This window comes from Thalassophryne amazonica, chromosome 4 (assembly GCF_902500255.1).
Source record: "Thalassophryne amazonica chromosome 4, fThaAma1.1, whole genome shotgun sequence".
Lineage (NCBI taxonomy): Eukaryota > Metazoa > Chordata > Actinopteri > Batrachoidiformes > Batrachoididae > Thalassophryne > Thalassophryne amazonica.
The window spans coordinates 129,797,362-129,819,326 of NC_047106.1; the positions used below are offsets into that span (position 1 = coordinate 129,797,362).

The following is a 21,965-nucleotide window of genomic DNA, read 5'->3' on the forward strand; positions in this document are numbered from 1 at the left end:
CTGTCAATCTCCCTCGGTCTGGGATTCCATGCAAGATCTCACTTTGTGGGGTAAGGATGATTCTGAGAAAGCTCAAAATTACACAGGAGAACCTAGTCAATGACCTGAAGAGAGCTGGGACCACAGTCACAAAGATTCCATTAGTAACACATGATGCTCTCATGGTTTAAAATCCTGCAGGGCAGCAAGGTCCCCCTGCTCAAGCCAGCACATGTCCAGGCCCATTTGAAGTTCACCAGTGACCATCTGGATGATCCAGAGGAGGCATGGGAGAAGGTCATGTGGTTAAATGAGACCAGAATAGAGCTTTTTGGAATCAACTCCACTTAGCATGTTGGAAACATCATACTCTGGTGCAAAGGGGACAGGACGACTGCACCGTATTGAAGGGAGGATGATGGGGTCATGTATTGCCAGATTTTGGCAAACAACCTCCTTCCCTCAGTAAGAGCACTGAAGATGGGTCATGGCTGGGTCTTCCAGCATGACAATGACCCCAAACACACAGCCAGGGCAACTAAGGAGGGGCTCCATAAGAAGCATTTCAAGGTCCTGGAGTGGCCTGGCCAGTCTCCAGACCTGAACTCAATAGAAAATCTTTGGAGGGAGCTGAAACTCCAAACCTGAAAGATTTGGATAAGATCTGTATGGAGGAGTGGACCAAAATCCCTGCTGCAGTGTGCAAACCTGGTGAAAAACTACAGGAAACGTTTGACCTCTGTAATTACAAACAAAGGCTACTGTATCAAATATTAACATTGATTTTCACAGGTGTTGAAATACTTATTTACAGCAGTAACATGCAAATAAATTATTAAAAAAATCATACATTGTGATTTTCGGATTTTTTTTTTTTAGATTATGTCTCTCACAGTGAACATGCACCTAAGATGAAAATTTCAGACCCCTCCATGATTTCTAAGTGGGAGAACTTGCAAAATCGCAGGGTGTTCAAATACTTATTTTCCTCACTGTACATATGTGCAGCATCTCACTGCTCCGGTGCTGTGTGGGCGCGACTTTCCACATGCATGCACTGTGTTCATGCACGCTCGTGTGTGCGTGCACAAAACCGTTGCCGGTGTCGCCAACTGAACGGTCCCCCTTAAAAATTGGTCTGCCCTGCCTTCACTGCGCATGCGTCATTTCGGACCACAGCAGCTTGTCTGAGACGGACTTTCTACACCCAAAGCGATCAAATAGATTAATGGGATTATTAACCATCAGATGACAAGGTAAAACGTGTTAAATCTTTCTAAAGTCAGTTTTAAGCAGAAATGAGGCTGTTTAAGCAGAAACAATGTGATAATTGGTGAGTTGTTACTGACGCCCAGAAATGACGCTGCTGTGGTCTGAAATGACGCATGCACAGTGAAGGCAGGGCGGGCGATTTTTAGGGGGGACCATTCGGTCTGCAACACCGGCTCATTCATGCCTGTATGACCATGTGTCCCTCCCGACAAGAGGTGGAAGTTTTCACGGATCGCCAATTCATTTTTTTTTCTCGCTCTTTTTCGGCCGGTCCCAACTTCGTGTCATGTGTGAAGGGGCACTTAACAATTCCACAATATATGACCAGTCATTCATTCAGCACTGTGCTTTTCTCTCTAACATTCACAATAAATACAATTCAAGAAAATATTTTATTTTCAACTCACCTGTGAGAAATCCCATGTCTTCTGTTTAATGTTGGTCAATTTTTCACAATCAACAAGTTGCGGAAATCTGCTTTTCTGATTGTCTACCAGACAACGAGTGTCCTCTCCGGTACTGCCCAGCGGGCCTAAGAATAACATGCCATCTGTGGTATAACGTCCAAACTGTGAGAAAACACACATACATTCACACATATTAATATATTGTAATAATAATAAAAATTATAACAAGTGATGCATTTCTTCTCTGCAGCCCAAGTCATAAAAAGATGTGACAACAAGAGCAATCAGAGATTTCTGACATCTGCCAATCCGGTGTTCTGTCGAGATGTGCGGGTTTGTCGATTAATGTGTCCCCACCACTGATCTCCAGTGGGGGTTTTTAGTATGGGCCATGTGGGCTGCCGCTGGGGACGCCATTTTTGGCGGGGCTGCACCGTGGGCACGAGTATTGAAAAAAAAAATCTCCACTGCAAAATGGTGGACAGTTCACCTCTTTGTAATGGAAGGGAAAAGGTAGGGGTGCTTTGTGGGCTAAAGACAGGTACACCTCAACTTTCTTCCAAATAACGCACATCTCATTCATAATATTGTAAATAAAGGTCTATAATTCCTGCACGTTTTTCTGAATTGTGTGAAATGTCCTGCCACACACAGAGAGGATTCGGCTGCATCCCAAGTTGAGCGCAGCCGAATACTGTCTGTGTGCGGCAGGAACCCGGGGACAGGCGCTGTCCTGCTGCGTTCGCAGATCAGCCAGCAAAAATGGCAGGAGGATCGAGGATCTGTGTTTTTAATGTGGGCAGGCAGAACATGCTGATTGTCTGGTCAGGGGTGCCCCCGTGCGGTCAAAACTGGTAATACGGGTGAGAATCTGACTGTTTTATTGATGCAGGGAGATCATTCCACAGAACAAGGGCACAATAAGAGAAAGCTCTGTGACCTGCAGACTTATTTACCCTAGGGACACAAAATAGTCCTGCGCCCTGAGAACGCAGAGCCCAGACCGGTACGTAGGGTTTAATTAGGTCAGCTAAGTAGGGAGGTGCCAGTCTGTGAACAATTTTATGGGCTAGTAGCAGAACCTTAAAATTTGATCTCACAGGGACAGGAAGCCAGTGAAGAGATGCCAAAATGGGTGCAATGTGGTCAAACTTTCTGCTTCGTGTCAAAAATTTGGCAGCAGCATTTTGAACCAAGTGGAGACCCCTAATGTTGGACTGCAGTAAACCAGAAAATAGAACATTGCAGTAGTCCAATCTAGAAGAGACAAATGCATGAATCAGGGTCTCAGCATCAGCCATAGACAGAATAAGACAAAAGCAGTCCTTTGACCTCCTCTAATGTGGAGATCAAAGGACAACGTAAGATCAAAAATTAACCCAAGGTTCCTCACTTTGTCAATGTGATGTATGATAAATGATAGATTTGATATCGGCCTATAGTTTTTCAATACACTAGGGTCAAGATTAGATTTCTTAAGTAATGGTTTCATCACTGTAGATTTGAAAGAGTTCACGCAGTCTGAGATTGCACAGCATTGCCCAACTCATTAATCATGATGGACAGATGAGGGGACGAGAATCTGTTAGCAGCCGTCTTGCTAATATTCCTGTAGGTCAGGGCATCGCACAAACCAATCAGCGCCAAACCTCCCACCATAAAAGCGAACAGAAATGAATCCTCAACGTCTTCCACAGAGAGTGGAGCCAAGCATGCCACCCTCCATTTCTGTCAGGCGTCGGGGGAATAGCCTGCTGGGTAGGTTCCATCAGGGCACACAGGGTCCCCCAGCCCTGATTTCCTTCTTGAAAAAATGGTGTCAATAGTGTTGAGAGACCAGCTGATCAATTCCGTGTTTAATCCAAATCTTAATTTGAAGAATTCAGTTTGGTGAAGGTGTGACTTTGAAGGTCGGACCAGAGATAGAGAAAAGAAAGGAGGAGAGGAGAGGGGAGGAATGTGACCATCCTTGCCGGAGTCCCAAGCTGATCAAATCAGTTGATCAAATCAGAGTAATAGGTCCGCTTTGTAGCCAGTAGTGCATGCTTATAGTCTAAGATAGCATCACGCCATGCAAGGCGGAATACTTCTAATTTTGTACTACGCCCTTTTTGTTCTAGACCTCTAGCCTTGTGCCTGAGGTCATGCGGGTAATCTTTGAACCAAGGTGACTGTGTTTTGGAGGTGCGTGGTTTTAATAAAGGTGTCGCAATCATGTCGAGTGTAGTTTTGAGCACCGAGTTTAAACTATCCACAAGACTGTCTACTGATTGGGCATTTTCCAAATGTGAAACTAAGAAATTAAGCAGTCTAGCTTTGAATTCAGTCATATTTGAGGAGTTGATGCATCGCCGCAGTGATAAATAAGGTTGTTGTTCCACTAAACACGGCAGTAAAACTGGAAACCTAATAAGTGAGTGATCAGACACCACTGATGTACCATAAGAGCAGTGGACGGTCCTAGAGTGATTTACTCCCCAGGTGAAACCCCGTGCGTGCCCCCCCCACCCCCCTCACCCCGCGCACACTAACGTGGCCACCACCTCTGCCCCACCACCCATGAAAAGACTAACTTCGTCCAGAACACCCACAATCCCACAAATTAACTCACAACAGCTATTTTCAAGAACAAATTTCCGGTTTTAATGACTACTGCAATAACAAACACAAAGAAATTGGCACAGTCTAATGTGTCATCATCCATGGACTTATCTGCAATGATCATCTCAAACGTTTGCAGGAGGCATCATAATTGTTTGTCACAGTGCTCACTATCCGTGATGTGAAATTCCATTGAGTAGGAGCATTTCTGGGCAACCTTGAGCAGCCTGCAGACTCAAGAAAAGACATCCTCTTTGTGGATTTTGACAAAAATGTGGCAAACCCAGAGAGTGATGCAAAAAATATTCTGCACTCAGATAAGCATTTAGCCCCCTGAGACAGAACCAGATTCAGTCTGTGTGCATAGCAATGCACAAACATTGCACTGGGGGCTATTGCTTTAACTTTGGCCTGCAAACCACTGAGAGCTAAAGCCATGACAGCAGCCATGGCTTCTTCGTAAGGAAGACTATCAAATGGCTTCGCCAAAATCCGGTCTACAACATTCAAATTGTCTGCCATTATGTGCAGCTTGTGACTGGCGTGAGGCTAGTGTGAAGTGTGTGAGCCTGTGAGTGCTTTGTGATGGTGGAGGAGCTCAGCAGCACCCGCTGCTCGGTAGGGACAGAAACTGCGATAGAAGTCAGAAAGAGTGATAGAAGTCAGTCTCCAAACACAAGCAACTACAAAAAAACAAACAAACAAAAAAACACCAGAAATAGAAGCTTGATTTGTCGCTAGTCATTTTTAACAAAGAAAATGCCGCTAAGAGGATTAGGAAAGTCTCCGGTTCAACTCAGGACAGAATGAAAATGCTCCCACGGATGTTTACACCAAAAGATCGCTGATTCGCTGTCAATCAAAAAGGGATTCAGCCTCAGACAGATCATCCAATCATCATGCAGAAGCTGAGCGTCCGGGCCAGCCAAGGCCAGCCCACTGCCCCATAGACCCCCAGACACACTGAGCGTCCGATGGGCGGGACAAAGCCCAGCATTTATCCAATGACTCGTCTCGTTTCACTGCAGTCTTTGCTTTGCTATTGAACTCTGTGGACGCTCACCGTCCACACTGTTTAGAGCACTGTGAAGCTGCGGGAATGAGTGAGAGAGGAAAGCCACCATGGGACGGGGGAGCGCCGCTCTGCCGTAAAGTAACCACGAACCCCCCCCCCCCCCCCCCCCCCCCGTCAGGACAACCCCCCCACCCCGTTTTTTGTTTTTTTTTTACCGTTTTTTTTTTTCCCGCATGGTCGTGCCGCCCCCCCCCCCCGCCATGCCGCCCCAGGCGGCTGCCTGGTCGGCCTGCCTCCAGGACCGCCCCTGCATAAGAGGCATGATGTCAATGTTCGTGACAGCAATACCACGTGCGAGAACCAAATCCAGGGTATTTCCACTAATGTGCGTCGAGTCCTGAATGCATTGCTGAAATCCTAATGCATCTACAATTTCCATAAATGATTTGCAGAGGTGATCAGAAGGCTTATTTATATGAACATTAAAGTTACGAATAATCAGCATGTTATCTGCACTTGTTGACAAGTTAGAGATGAAAGCACCAAATTCATCAAAGAATTCAGAATATGGGCCAGGGGGGCCTATATACAGTGACAAAAATAATATGGCTGATTTTTATTCTTCTGACCTTGGCAATACATAGCAACGTGGGCAGAGCGGAGAATCAGATGTGCAAACGAGTTATATTTGTGACCTCCAACAGCTAATAAGCTAAGTCTAGATTTATAAATAAGAGCAACACCCCCGCCGTTGCTCTAATGTATGCCGGTGGACAGGCCTCATTTAAAGGGAGGACAGCTGTAGGTTTAAGACAGGTTTCACATAACCCAATCATATCTAAGTTATGATCTATAATTAGATCACTAATCAACAATTTTGAGGACTGTGATTTTATGTTAATGAGACCCAGATTAAGGACCTCAGTGGGGCTGACGGTTGGACTGTTTGGATTTAGGGGTGGTTCCAGAGTAGCATATATAAGATGGATTTAGGGGTGGTTCCAGAGTAGCATATATGAGATGCTTGGAAGTAGGTTTAGGTTTGAGACATTCCATGCGGGTTGTAGGTAGCAGACATGAAATCTTTGATATTGTTGGAACAGCCAACGGGCCATCCTCAATTTCAGTGTCATCCAATGTAGTAATGGGTATTAAGTTTGCAAAGCATATCCCTCTATGATTTTTATGGACACGTCTACGGAAACAGGCCACAGTCTCAACTTGATGAATTTCTCTTCCTGGCAGATAAACTGCACTATCACCATAGTGGATTTTCTGCACTAATTTCCCCGCTAAACTAATGGATTCCACATCCACATTTGTCATAAGCCTTGCAGGGTCTCTAATCACCTGCTCTGTGGCCTGCTGTAAATTCCTAATGTTACCCTCCCTGTAGAGCTCTATTTATGTTCGCAGACAAGATGGCAACGCCTTCCCCAGTAGGGTGAAGGCAAACCAGTTGGCAGTTTACAGCATCACGCATCAATTGCATCATCAATCATCAATTTTATTTATATAGCACCAAATCACAACAAACAGTTGCCACTAGGCGCTTTATATTGTAAGGCAAGGCCATACAATAATTACGTAAAAACCCCAACGGTCAAAACGACCCCCTGTGAGCAAGCACTTGGCGACAGTGGGAAGGAAAAACTCCCTTTTAACAGGAAGAAACCTCCAGCAGAACCAGGCTCAGGGAGGGGCAGTCTTCTGCTGGGACTGGTTGGGGCTGAGGGAGAGAACCAAGAAAAAGACATGCTGTGGAGGGGAGCAGAGATCAATCACTAATGATTAAATGCAGAGTGGTGCATACAGAGCAAAAAGAGAAAGAAACACTCAGTGCATCATGGGAACCCCCCAGCAGTCTAAGTCTATAGCAGCATAACTAAGGGATGGTTCAGGGTCACCTGATCCAGCCCTAACTATAAGCTTTAGCAAAAAGGAAAGTTTTAAGCCTAATCTTAAAAGTAGGATTTATGTGAAGTGTAAAGTAGTGTACTTTGTGCACCAGAAAATTCAAGAGTATAGCCAAGCAAGCGCAAACAACCACTAACGAATATGCTAACCACTCCTAATGCCGCGTTCACACCGGGCGCGGCACGAGCGCCAACGGCAACAGGTTGCCATGTAATCCCTATGGAAGGACGCGTTTTGGTGCCAAGCCGAGCAGCGTGACACGATGGACGTGAATGAAGCGACGCGAGTGAAGCAATTTTGAGCGATTGGCGCGTTTGTGGCAGGATATTGCGTTGCATCACGTCGCCCTCCTCCCCAAGTTGAAAAATCTGAACATTTTCATCTTGTTGCGCCGCGATGACCAATCAGGGACTGAATATGTAGTGATGTGGAGATGTCTGGAGTTTGACTGAGTGGGATGTGAACATGTCCTGTCTGTGGTAGCCAGCCTGTGAGCAGGAATTATGTCCCTTTTGTCCTTTATTTCACAATTATGACAGAGTTTTTGGCGCAAGCAGCAGCCCTGCGGCAGGGAGAGCGGAGGTTTTTTTTTTACCTATGTGCGCACGCGAGCGAATCGTCCGTGAAGATTATTTTATTAATTCAATCAATCAATCAAGTTTTATTTCTATAGCACTTTACAACAGTTTTCACTGAACCAAAGTGATTTCCAATAGCACCAGCTAGAGATAAAATAAAAAGTACGAAAAACACAATAAAACACAATAAGAGCATCCAAAATAGAATAAAAATAGACAAAAAAGTGTCAAAGCAATTATGTGCAAAAAGCTGCCCTGAACAAGTATGTTTTTAACTTAGCTTTAAACAGAGGCAAGCTAGTATTAATGGACCTCAGTTCAGGAGGTAATGCATTCCACAACTTAGGACCTGCTACTGCAAAAGAACAGTCACCCCATTGTTTGGACCTGGACCTGGGAACCTCAAGAAAGTTTTGGTCAGCAGACCGAAGTGCTCTGACAGGGTTGTGTGTTTTTAACAGGTCACATAAATAAGAAGGCGCAATGCCATTTACAACTTTAAAAACAAACATTAACAGTTTAAAATAAACTCTAAAATGGACTGGAAGCCAGTGCAGGGAGTAAAGTACAGGAGTGATGTGGCTGTGCTTCCTGGTATTGGTCAACAGGCGGGCAGCTGCATTGTGGACCAGTTGGAGTTGGTTTAGAGAGCCTTGAGTGATACCAACATAAAGTGCATTGCAATAGTCAATCCGGGAGCTGATAAAAGCATGCATAGCCTTTTCAAGGTCCTTTTGGCTTAGAAAGGGTTTGACTTTTGCCAGGAGTCTCAGCTGGAAAAAACTGGCTCTTACCACACTGTCAATTTGTTTCTCAAATTTTAAACGGTCGTCAAACCGCACACCAAGGTTCCTTACAACAGCCCTACGATAAGGAGCCAGGGAGCCAAGATCTGGATCAGAGTTAGTTTTAGCTCCAAACAGAATACACTCTGTTTTGGCTTCATTAAGGTGCAAAATTAGATAAAACTGAGGGATCTAGGTTGGGCTTTTTAAGAAGAGGCCTAACTACACAGTACTAAATTAACTACACAGATGTATAATAAAGCAAATGGTGACTGGTTTCTAAACACAATTATGACAGAATTTTTTGTGGAACAGAGAGGAGCAGCCCCACAGCAAGCAGCGGAGGTTTATTTTTTATTTTTCGTGCACGCGAATCATCCCTGAAGATTATTTTATTAATTCACTACACAGATGTATAATAAAACAAAAGATGACTGGTTTCTAAACACAATTATGACAGAGTTTTTGGAGCGAGCAGAAGCCCCGCAGCAGGGGGAGCTGAGGTTTTTTTTAATTGTTTATATGTGTGCGCGTGAACAGGACAGGGGGTCCTCAAACTGTGTCCGCTGAAAGTGGCCGTCATCCAGACGCAGATCCTGCAGCAAATAATGATACTCCCCAAATTGGGAACGTCTCATGACGTTTGTCAGCTTTCCACAACAACTCGCTCCGTGTGATCAAGGTCCATCATGTTAACTTGACCGACAACAGCGGAATGGAAGCTCCTCCTATTTGATGACGCACTGGGGTGAATTTTCGCTGCAAAGCTGAAAGCCAAGCAACACACCGGGCGATGGTGGCGTGTCCGTTGCCACGCGACCGATGTGAATTTGTGGCATCTGGTTGCGCCCGGTCTGAACGCGGAATTAGGTTCCCACGGGAGGAATATAAGGAAGGAGGGAGAAGGAAAACAAAACTAAGAGTAAACCACTCCTAAGATTAACAACAGTAAAGTAATGAGCCAATATTCACAGCAGTTACACTGAAAAACCAACGGAAGTATTAAAGAAATGGGGGGGGGGGGGTTGCTAATGCAAGCTAACCGCTAGTGAAAACGCTAGCCACTCTTAAAGGCCAGGTCACACGGCACTTGACGAAGGGCAATGAAGCCCAAGTCAAACAAGAAATCTGGACTTTTATTGGCATCGTTTAACCTTTGTGCAGTTTCATTCCTGCAGCTGGCACTTCGTCAGGATTCTTAAACTGCTGAAAAAATTGAGTGAATGCCACCTCAATTTGTCCGTATTTCGTTTTGCTGTAGTTCTTGAAGGTTTCTTATTGTTTGCTTAGTTTTTGTAATATTAGCATTTAGTTTGACTTCGTTCAACCAGCTGAATGTATTCACACAGTACAGAAGCCAGTTTGTGAGCTCTTTTGTGGAGGAGAGATGCACCTCCTCCGCAGCAGAGCTGGTATGTGCGGTGTGGGGCTTCTGCCACTGTGTGTGATGTGGCCAGTGCTGCCATGGTCATGTAGTAGTGCTGGCCGGCCAGGAAGAATTTCTCGGCCTCCTCCGCCAATGCACGGCAGTCCGTGATCGTGGTGTTGTTCCAGTGCTGCGCACACGAAAGGAGCTTTTATCCATAAAGGTGTGACATATAAAAACAGAAAACCCAGTGTGATTGCAAATGGCTTCATTCTTTTTTGAATGTTTGACTTGCTAAATCACATACAAGGCATCTGGAGAGAAGGTGAAGCGTGTGCATATGTATGTGTGTCTGATCCATGTACACAGCGCCTGTGTGTGCGTGATCAAAACTGGTAATTGAACCTGCGCGTGTGTCTGACTGCTTCATCACACAACCGCAGCGCGTGGTGATCAGAAATGCCAGGGTTTTTTAAAAAAGGCAGAGAGACAGACAGTCTCCCTCTTTCTCTCTATCTCTCTCTCTCTCTCTCTCTCTCTCTCTCTCTCTCTCCTCTCTCTCTCTCTGCTGAAACAAGAGACGGACAGTTTTAAGTTTGCTTGTGAGTTTAAATGGCAATATTTTCTCCTTTTTTTGGGACACAGAAGGATTCTGTACTTTGCAATCTGATGTTCCCAGCCCTGACAAAGAAGCAGTGTGTCCCGCTGTACATCTTCAAACCTGAGTGCCGTTTGCTTTACCGTTTTGAGAATGGAGCACATTTCTACAATGCAAAAAACAAAACAAACAAAAAAAAAAAACTGAAGGCAGGAGTGCGGCAAGGGTTACACATGACAGAACGCATACATTAAAAACAAACATACGTAGCTGCAAGCAAATTTATGAAGCAACCACAAGCGAAAAACCTGAGTATGTGTGCATTTCGGGAGACATTTGAGAAATATTTGGTGTGTTTGCAGTGTGTATAATTTTGGTGGAGTATTCAGCGTGTGTGGTTAGTGTGGTGGTGTTTTTTGTTTTTTTGTAAAAATGTGGCGCCTTATGAATGTTGAGCAAGATGGAGAACGCAGCATGTCATCAGAATTTGAACCAGATAGTGAGGATTCTGCTGATGAAGGAGATGATTCCTCTTTTGTTCTGGATGAGGAACCAGAGCAGGTGGGTCCACCGAAGTGCGCACAGATCTCCAGAGTGGGTCGGATCACGTACTTCTGTTTGCAGCTTCTCCAGGAATCAGGTGCTATGAGCTCTGTCTCAGCACTGAGTCCTGGAACGCAGAGATGCAGACAGACATTGCTCCAGCAGTAGCTCCAGACGTGTTTTGTTTATAGAGTGGAGATCAGCGTTAGCTTCGGTTTTGTTTTGTTCCTATTTTGTTCCTTTTGCACTCTTGATTCACAGGCTAGTTGGTGATAAAGCTTGTTCATCCACCTTTTCTCAATGATTTGTGGCTTTTTTTTTTTTTACTTTTTTCCCTTCGTTCAGGAATCATTGTATGCCGTGTGACCGGGCCTGTAGATTTACACAAGAGTAAAATAACTAACCTCTAGCGAAAGCTAACCACTAGGGATTCACAACAGTAGGACTACAGTTAAATAAGATTTGGACCTCTGGTCTGATGGTGTGATGGCGTAGACATGCTTTGCCAGTGCTCCGGCTAAAACTTTACCTTTTAGTGCTACCAAGCCCTCCACATCTACTTTTATGCAGTGTATTGCACACCTTAACTCCATCGTACATTTATTTTACAACAGTTTATTTAAAAAAAAATGTCTCAAAATGTCTCAAAAGTCGAGCAAGAAGGAGGAGGCTAATGAGAGTGTAACTCTCGAGGGTATTACTTCGTTACTTGTGGAGCACCACATAGCACTATCTGCACAGTTTAAAGCCACTTTCAGCCAGCTTGATGCCAAACTGGATCAGACCTGGCTCACAGTAGAGGAACTTGGCTAGCGGGTCTCATCATTGGAACTTGCCACTGACAACCTTAGCTAGCGAGGGAGGCTAGCCGATTTGGAGAGTAAGAGCAGATGGCAGAACATTCGCATTCTGGGTCTACCAGAGTCTACAGAGAGTGGACGCCTCACAGACTTCTTCTCCAACTTATTGTGCGACATCTACTGTCATGACACTCTCCCGTCCCTGCCTGAGCTGCACCAGGCTGACCAATCCCTCGCCCCGAAACCCGCTCCAGACCAGCGGCCAAGCCCAGTTATTCTCCTCTTACACCAGGTCCAGGTAAAGGAGCCTCTCATCAGTGAGGCTCGACACAGAGGAAAGCTTGAATACCAGAGGAAACCGGTGCGGATTGTGGAGGATTACTACCCTGAGGTTCTTGCCCAACGTGCAGGATATAAGGGTGTGATGGCTTCACTTTACTCATTGGATCTTAAGCCCGCTTTGCTTTTCCCTGCCCGACTCCGTGTGACTCTACCTGGGGGAAATAGAAAGTGGTTCGGCTCTGCAGACGAAGCTCAGAATTACATCAACACTTTACCTCCGTCTTCACAGCGCAAGTAAACATTAGGATTTAACTTTTGTAAAACATTCTGGCTACAAATTAAACTTAAATAAAAGAGTAATTTTCCTTATTAACACTCTGGCAAAGAATCTGGACTTCAGCAATTCCATCCATCCATTTTCTTAAGCTATCCGGAGTCGGGTCGCGGGGGCAGCAGCTCAAGCAAAGCCGCCCAGACCTCCCGATCCACACACACCTCCCCCAGCTCCTCCGGGGGAACCCCAAGGCGTTCCCAAGCCAGCCGAGAGATGTAGTCCCTCCAGCGTGTCCTGGGTCTTCCCCGGGGCCTCCTCCCAATGGGTCGTGCCCGGAACACCTCTCCAGTGAGGCGTCCAGGGGGCATCCGGAAAAGATGCCCGAGCCACCTCAACTGACTCCTTTCGACGTGGACTTCAGCAACTGGCCTTTTAAAGTTGAGAACTCTAAATTTTCCTACCTGGGAGTTATAGTTACAAGGCGGTAGAAAGATTTATATCAAGAAAGTTTTGTCTCTCTGCTAAGCCATACTAAGCAAGCCTTATCCCAGTGGTCACCGCTCTCCATTTCACTTATAGGTCGCATTCATTCGGTCAAGATGGTCATTTTGCCTAAATTTCTGTACCTTTTTCAAACCATTCCTGTTTTTATTCCTGGATCGTTTTTTTTTTCCAGCTGGAGTCCATCATTTCATCTTATCTATGGCAGGGGAAATGTAAGTAAGTAAGACACACCTTCAAAAAACTAAGGCTGCTGGCGGCCTTGCTCTCCCAAATTTTCATCTTTATTATTGGGCAGCAAATTTATGATGTCTTGCATTTTGGTCATTTTGTTACAACAAGCCTGACTGCCCTGACTGGGTAGCGATGGAGTTATGCTGCGGGGAATGGTCCACCCTGGCCTTTTTGGGATCCTCGCAATTTCAAAAATGTTCTGATCTTCCTATTTTTTCTCTTTACAGCCCTGTCTCATGTCTAAGTACCTTTTCAAACCCTCATCTCAGGACTCTGTTTTTAAAGAACAGTAGACAAATGACATAGTACACTTCAAGGATATGTTTTTTTAATAATACACTTACATCATTTCAACAACTAAGTGAAACATTTAGTCTTCCCCAGTCAAATTTCTTTAGGTATCTTCAAATACTGCATTTTATCACTTCTCATTTTTCTAGCTTATCCATCCCAACAGACATAAATGTTATTGACAATGTTCTCTCTTTAAACCCGAACAAAAAACATGTCATTTCATCCATTTACAGTGAATTTTTGGACTTGAAGCATGCCTCCTCAGACAAACTCAAAACTGCCTGGGAGGAGGATCTGGGCTCCTCTATTTCAGAGGAGTCCTGGACCTCCATACTCAGACTGGCGAGCTCCAGCTCTCTGTGTGCTCGACATTGTCTGATCCAGCTCAAAGTGGTGCACAGAGCTCATATCTCTAAACTGAAACCATCCTCTATGTATCCTGATGTCAGCCCGTACTGTGTGAGATGTAAACATGCTGAAGCATCCCTCATACACATGTTCTGGTCCTGCTCATTTCTGATCAAATACTGGAGGGAAAGACTTTTTCTTGTGTTCTGGATACACATCTGAGCCCTGACCTTCTGATTGCACTGTTCGGCATCGCAGAGGGAAGAGTTAATCTAAATAAGAACAAACACATCCTATCCTTCATCTCTCTTCTGGCCAGAAGAGCTATCCTCCTCAGGTGGACAGAAGCTTCTCCACTGACTCATGCTCAGTGGCTGGCTGACATCATGTCCTGTTTAAAACTGGAGAAAATCAGATTCTCACTTCAACAGAAAGAGGGTAAGTTTGAGAAGGTTTGGGGACCATTCTTGAAACTATTCCAGTCTCCTTGACAACACTTTACTGTAGTTTCTTGGTGATTTTTATTATTAACAACCCCCTCTTTTTGTGGCAGGGATGGGGAGGGATTATTTTCTCTTGCTTTTTTTTGTTAGTGTTCTTACTGTGTTATGCTTTACACTGACTTAATTTGCTAATGCCCTCACTAATGTTTCCATGCCAATGTGTCATTGTCATTCTCAATATTGTTGATTTTTGATCTTGTTTTGTTTTTTGTTTTTTGAAAAATGAAAATCAATAAAAAGATTTTGAATTAAATAGGATCCAGAGTAGTTACACTTAAAAACCAAAAGAAATGTTAAACAAAAATAAAAGAAATGAATACGACCTTGTATGGATTGGAAGAGCCCAAGTTGTATCGTCTCTCGCGCCATCTGGTGGTGCATGTAGTAGATGGTCACAAGCTCAGTCAAATTACCCATCATTCACAGTCAGTCCCGCTTTTTATCGCTGAGAATTAGCTTCATATATTTGATAAAATGACTCATTTGGCTATTTTGGGGCATTCCTGGCTGAAGAAATACAGCCTAAATTTTGACTGGTATAAAGAACAAATTAATACTTGCGGACCTGCTTGTGCGGGACGTTGTTTGGTGGATTCCGCTGTTTGGTTCTAATCCAGTCCTCTCCGGAGTCCTGTCTTGCTATCATGACCTTGCGGAGGCTTTTAGTAAAGCCAAAGCTAAATCTCTACCTCCACATTGGTCTTACGATTGTGCAATTGAGTTACTTCCTGGAACTAGTCCCCCTCGGGGGAAACTATTTTCTCTCTCTGCACCTGATCGCTTTGAATGACTATATACAAGAATCTTTAGAGGCAGGTTTGATTCGGCCCTCGTCCTTGCCCGCAGGGCCTCAATGATGTAACAGTTAAGAACCATTATCCGCTGAACATACCCGTGCCTGGGACGGATATGGTCCAGAGGAACAGTCATGGATCCCTTCCAGCTTCATCCTGGAACTGGACCTAATACAAGACTTTCATGCTGAGCATTCTGACTCCCCTGGGCCACCTGGAGTCAGCCGTTACAAGGGGGGTACTGTCATGATCTGGACATTTGTATCTTGCTTTGTTCTGTTTAGTTTTGATTGGTTTTTCAGTGTGTGTTTTCTCTTGCTGGGTTTTACCTGCTTGGGCTTTGTCTTTCCCTATTTCTCTTGTCTGTCTTTCTTTGTGCTTGGTGGTAGGCGGTGCACACTGTTTGGGCCACACCATATTCTGGAGCTTTCCACACATCTGTTTCTAATCTGTAGCTCATCGCCAGGGTGTATATAAGCTTCACTGTTTGCACTAGTTCCTTGCCAGATCATTGCTCCTTGTGCCTTCGCTTCCAGCTCTGTTTTCTGTGGTTACTAGTCCTGCTTCCATGTTCTGTTTTGACCACCTGCCTGTTTTTTTGACCATGCCCAACGCCAGGATGATTTTGCTTTGTTTGCTGATTTTGGACTGCCTTTCTGTGTACCGGACCCCACTGAATTATTCAGTAACAGTTTCTGTTCTTTTCTCTGTTCAGTAACAGAGCTGTGTTGTCAAGTCCAGCATTTGTGTCCAGACGTCTCTGTCCACCAAAACTGATACATCTTTAAAATGTCATTTTGTCTGAACTTTTAAGTCAGTAATGATTTATTATAGACATATTATGTGATAATGTATTTACAATCCACAAATATCTAGTTTAAAGAACATAATATGGTCTAAGAATTTTAAATGAAATGAATTTTTAGGTGGCCATTTTGAAAAATATAATTTTTTGACAGGGTTGGGATGCTCACATTAAGTGTTTCATCTTATGAAAAAGAACATCCATAAAACAAGGAATCAAATTTTGGTGATTTGTTCCAAAAGTACACAATTTATCCAATATTTTGACTTAATATGCTAAAATAACAAAATCGTAGATGAATGTTCCCAGATGACTGTCAGAGAGAAATGAAGCAGCTGTCAAAAAGCTCGTCTCCCACCTGTCACAAAATGAGTTAACAGGGGTCCCTAACTAGTCACACTGTGATAGAAAGGGGCATTAACCAAGTGTAAAAATGTGACAAGTTGGGAATGTGTTACAACATCATCCCAGTTAATCCCAGCACATGGCCTGATGCCAGTTTTGAGCTGTGCAGAGGTAGCTTTGAATTTTGCATTTGATTATTTATTTATTTTTGCCAACATTGAAAAACGTTACATTCCACTGTTGAGGGAATAAGGGAAATAAGAAAAAAAATATGTACCTTATACGAACAGACTAAAATTGCTTCTCTGTGAGCATCCTGTTTATACGAGGTCTACAACCCCTGGCAATAATTATGGAATCACCAGCCTCGGAGGATGTTCATTCAGTTGTTTAATTTTGTAGAAAAAAAGCAGATCACAGACATGACACAAAACTAAAGTCATTTCAAATGGCAACTTTCTGGCTTTAAGAAACACTATAAGAAATCAGGAAAAATAATTGTGGCAGTCAGTAACGGTTACTTTTTTAGACCAAACAGAGGGAAAAAAATATGGACTCAGTCAATTCTGAGGAATAAATTATGGAATCACCCTGTAAATTTTCATCCCCAAAACTAACACCTGCATCAAATCAGATCTGCTCGTTAGTCTGCATCTAAAAAGGAGTGATCACACCTTGGAGAGCTGTTGCACCAAGTGGACTGACATGAATCATGGCTCCAACACGAGAGATGTCAATTGAAACATAGGAGAGGATTATCAAACTCTTAAAAGAGTGTAAATCATCACGCAATGTTGCAAAGGATGTTGGTTGTTCACAGTCAGCTGTGTCTAAACTCTGGACCAAATACAAACAACATGGGAAGGTTGTTAAAGGCAAACATACTGGTAGACCAAGGAAGACATCAAAGCGTCAAGACAGAATGTCTCAAAAATCGAAAACACACAACAAAACAAATGAGGAACGAATGGGAGGAAACTGGAGTCAACGTCTGTGACTGAACTGCAAGAAACCGCCTAAAGGAAATGGGATTTACATACAGAAAAGCTAAACAAAAGCTATCATTAACACCTAAACAGAAAAAAACAAGGTTACAATGGGCTAAGGAAAAGCAATTGTGGACTGTGGATGACTGGATGAAAGTCATATTCAGTGATGAATCTCGAATCTGCATTGGGCAAGGTGATGATGCTGGAACTTTTGTTTGGTGCCGTTCCAATGAGATTTATAAAGATGACTGCCTGAAGAGAACATGTAAATTTCCACAGTCATTGATGATATGGGGCTGCATGTCAGGTAAAGGCACGGGGGAGATGGCTGTCATTACATCATCAATAAATGCACAAGTTTACGTTGATATTTTGGACACTTTTCTTATCCCATCAATTGAAAGGATGTTTGGCGATGATGAAATCATTTTTCAAGATGATAATGCATCTTGCCATAGAGCAAAAACTGTGAAAACATTCCTTGCAAAAAGACACATAGGGTCAATGTCATGGCCTGCAAATAGTCCGGATCTTAATCCAATTGAAAATCTTTGGTGGAAGTTGAAGAAAATGGTCCATGACAAGGCTCCAACCTGCAACGATGATCTGGCAACAGCAATCAGAGAAAGTTGGAGCCAGATTGATGAAGAGTACTGTTTGTCACTCATTAAGTCCATGCCTCAGAGACTGCAAGCTGTTATAAAAGCCAGAGGTGGTGCAACAAAATACTAGTGATGTGTTGGAGCGTTCTTTTGTTTTCATGATTCCATAATTTTTTCCTCAGAATTGAGTGATTCCATTTTTTTTTCCCCTCTGCTTGGTCTAAAAAAGTAACCGTTACTGACTGCCACAATTTTTTTCCTGATTTCTTATAGTGTTTCTTAAAGCCAGAAAGTTGCCATTTGAAATGACTTTAGTTTTGTGTCATGTCTGTGATCTGCTTTTTTTATACTAAATTAAACAACTGAATGAACATCCTCCGAGGCCGGTGATTCCATAATTTTTTGCCAGGGGTTGTATTAGAAAAGTATCCGACGTTATTATTTTTTTCAAAAACCATATGGATTTGAATCACGTGTGATTGCGTCAGACAAGCTTGAACCCTCGTGTGCATGCGTGAGTTTTTCCACGTCTGTCTGCAGTGGTGTCAAAAGTACACACATTTGTTACTTAAGTAGAAGTATAGATACTGCAGTTTAAAAACACTCTGGTAAAAGTTGAAGTATCAACTTGACCTCTTTACTCAAGTAAAAGTGAAAAAGTATGTGCTCCAAAACCTACTTAAAGTATAAAAGTATAAAGTAACCTTTAAAAAAAAAAAAGGTAGATGCCACTATATGAATTGAAAGCTTAATTTAAAAACTGATTCGTTCTACATGTAGCCCAAGACCCCAAACCCAAAATTACTCCCCAACACCACCTGCATGAAAATGTTTCAATTCTAGAAGCTCTGAAATGCAATCTGGGACTATTCCAGACAATAAACTGGAGTGAGTGCAGCATCCATTTAGTGAGAAAAAAAAACAACTTTCCTTATTCAGATTCATTCCAGTAGTATTCTGCTCTTACAAGGATGCAGCAGTTTTCTAGTTTGGCAGATAGTTCTGGAGGAAATCACTGAAGAAATTAACACATTGAAAATATGGTTTGACCGAAACAAACTGTCATTAAACTTAAATAAGACAGGGATGAAATGGAGGTGGAAGAGTCACTAGGTGTTAACAGGAAACATTTATTTCTGTATTTATTTATGTATGTTCATTGTTAGTTGCTTTTATATTTTATTTTCTGTTGTTCAGGTTCTTTTTGTCTCTTTCTCTGAAATTGTATATAATAATCATTTGATTATTAATATATAAACAAAAATAAATTTAAGAAATATTCCAATTTGAAAACAAATGCACCCGAACGTGAAGACAGCTGGAACTGCTTCATGCTAACTTTTAACATTGAAAATGCCATAGACATGCTAACGCGTTAGCATCGCTCCCGTTTTTAAGTTATAAAATACATCTATCAACTGTTTCAGAAGACCATAACAGGTCAGTTTAACATAGAAAAGGTAAATAATACTCACAGAAGTATGCTCTTTAGGGTTTTAGCGGGGGAAAATTAAGCGAAAGAAAGAAAGAATAAACGAAACAATAGGTCGAAGCATTCTGCGAACCACTGCTTTGATTGGTTCAAAATCCATTCCTTTATCTTCATTGATCCATGTTTCTGATATAGCAATTATGTTAAATATTTTTTTTTAAATTGACTTAAATATTCTTTAATGTTGTTAAAGTTTGCATACAGACTTCTGCTGTTGAAATGTATTATTGATAATTTGTTATGCGTTTTAATGATCCGATTAAACTGTTCATCTGTATAATAGCAACAACTGTCATTAATATTTGAGAAGAAATTATTGTCCGGGTCTATATCGTGCTCCGAGTCCAGTACATTGTGGTCTGTGTATTTAAATGTTCTCAGCTCTAGTTTTCCATGATCAGCAATCCTGTGAGTTATATCCTTCTTGTCTCCAGATGTAGATGATGTAGTAGATGAATAGGTTCCTCTGGTCTGTGTCATGGTGTTGTGATGTGTTTGTGTCCTCATACCTTATTGGTCGTATTTGTCCAGTTCCTTGATGTTCCTGATTACCATAACCTTCGCTTGTTCTGGTGTTCCATTCAATTTGATAAATGTTTTGCAGCTGGATGTCCATGTCTGTTGAATTTTTCCCTGCTTTTTTAAGAAACGAGCTTTCCTGGTGATGTCTGCGTTTCTTTTGGTCAGATGTTCATTGATGAATACGTTTGTTCCTTTGAGTTTCTGTCCCTGTTTTAAAAATGCCATTTTATGTTTTCTGTTGACAAACCTCATTATAACTGCTCGCTTGTCTCCATCCTCTCTCCTGGGCAGGGGGTGGCACGCTTCAATGTTATTACAGTCCATTTGAATACCTTTAGATTGCAGGAAGTCAGACACCTGTTGTTCCACTGAGCTGGCCTCCTGCTCACTGGCCTCCCCTCCGCTGTCTTCTGACACCGCCTGTGCGTAGGATCGAGGTTTAATATGAATTCCTGTAATAATAACGTCGTTCATCCTTGTGTACTGTTCCAACTCCGCAACACGGTTCTCCAGGTGCACCAGACGCCGGTCTTTCTTGGCATTCTGGATCCGGAGAGCCTTCACTTCTTCCACCAGCTCCATAATGGATTTCTGCTGCATTTTAACAACAGAGATTTCCTCAGACAAAAAGTCCAGGGACTTCTTGATATCATCTCCCTCCTCCGCCGTCAGTGCCTTCTTCGGACCCATGGTCAGATAAATCCGCGCTGGCACCTCGGTAAAGCCACGCCGGTGGAACTGCGCTGGCGCCTCGGGCTTCAGGTGGAGCCGTGCCGGTGGAACTGCGCTGACGCCTTGGGCTTCAGGTGGAGCCGCGCCGGTGGCAGCGCAGCGCACATCCACCGGCGCTGAAGGCCAAGAGTAACGAGGCTGTTTGTTTTAAAAATGTAAGAAATAGAAAGTACAGATACTTGCGTAGAAATGTAATAAGTAGAAGTCAGAAGTAGGCAGAAAAATAAGTAATGGAGTAAAGTATAGATACCTAAAAACTGTACTTAAGTACAGTAACGAAGTATTTGTACTTCGTTACTTGACACCTCTGTCTGTCGGTTGCGTCATTCGCCTGTGAGCAGGCTTTCAGTGAGGAGTGGTCCAGCCCCCTCGGCGGATTTTCATTGTCAGGAAATGGCGGAATGATTTTGGCTTTTTTTCCATCAGAATTTTTTCAGAAACTGTTAGAGACTGGCAGCTGGAAACCATTCGAAAAATTTATCTGGCTTTCGGTGAAAATTTTACGGGCTTCACAGAGCATAAGGACTGTTACTACAGCTTTAAGGACGGCTTTAAGGATGCTCGGCGTGCCGCGCTCTGTGCCGCCATCGAGAGCCACAAACCACCGGATCATTTCTAAACGGATGGCTCTGTGGAGCCGGGACCGTCATGTGCACTTTCTCTGGTTATCACAAGAGCTGGACATCAACCATTTTCCGGCAGATTTCACTTTTAACAAGAGATTTTGTCATGGAAAGCCGAGCGGAGGCTTTGTGCGTCACAACCGATTTGCTGATGGAGCGAGACAAAGGAACACCTCCGTTTTGGTCTCACAGGACGGCTTTGAGATGGCGTTCAGACAGCTGTCGGTGGTTTTTCCATCGAGTGATTATCCGAGAAATTGTGGAAGTGCCCGGACATGCCAGAACATGTCCCGTAAGGCTTCATCACGGTGTTGCTGTGCGCCATGCGGCACCGCCGCGATGCGCGAAGACTCCGCTCCTCTTTCCATGACAAAAACTCCTGTAACAGTGGAATGTGCCGTTCATTTCCAAACTGGACGCTGTGTTTTATCCGGGACGTCGTCTGACTAGCACAGGAATTGTGAAAAGACGTGGACATCAGCACTTTTTTGGCACATTGAGACAGACGTGCGGAGGAATTCGCGGAAGAACAAAGCACCCAGGGAAGACAATATTCCTCTTGAGGTCTCTAAAGAAGTAGGTCCCTTCATCCAGTGCGAAGTGCATCAACTCATCATCAAAATCTGGACTCAAGAAGAAATACCAGAAGATTTGAAAGACTCATTGATTGTCAACATCTATAAGCGTAAAGGACACAAATGTGACTGTGGAAACCATTGCAGAATCTCCTCACTGTCTGCCACAGGAAAGGTTCTTGCATGGAT

General features: G+C 43.4%; 1 protein-coding gene across 2 annotated transcripts in view; it reads right to left on the minus strand.

Annotated features, from left to right (window-relative positions):
* galnt17 (polypeptide N-acetylgalactosaminyltransferase 17) overlaps positions 1 to 21,965 on the minus strand; it is a 193,463-nt gene that overhangs the window by 6,558 nt on the left and 164,940 nt on the right. For both annotated transcript variants that reach the window (XM_034168557.1, XM_034168556.1), the window contains one exon: positions 1,659 to 1,820. In XM_034168557.1, the coding sequence (XP_034024448.1) occupies positions 1,659 to 1,820 (162 nt within the window). The remainder of the gene's footprint in view (positions 1 to 1,658; positions 1,821 to 21,965) is intronic.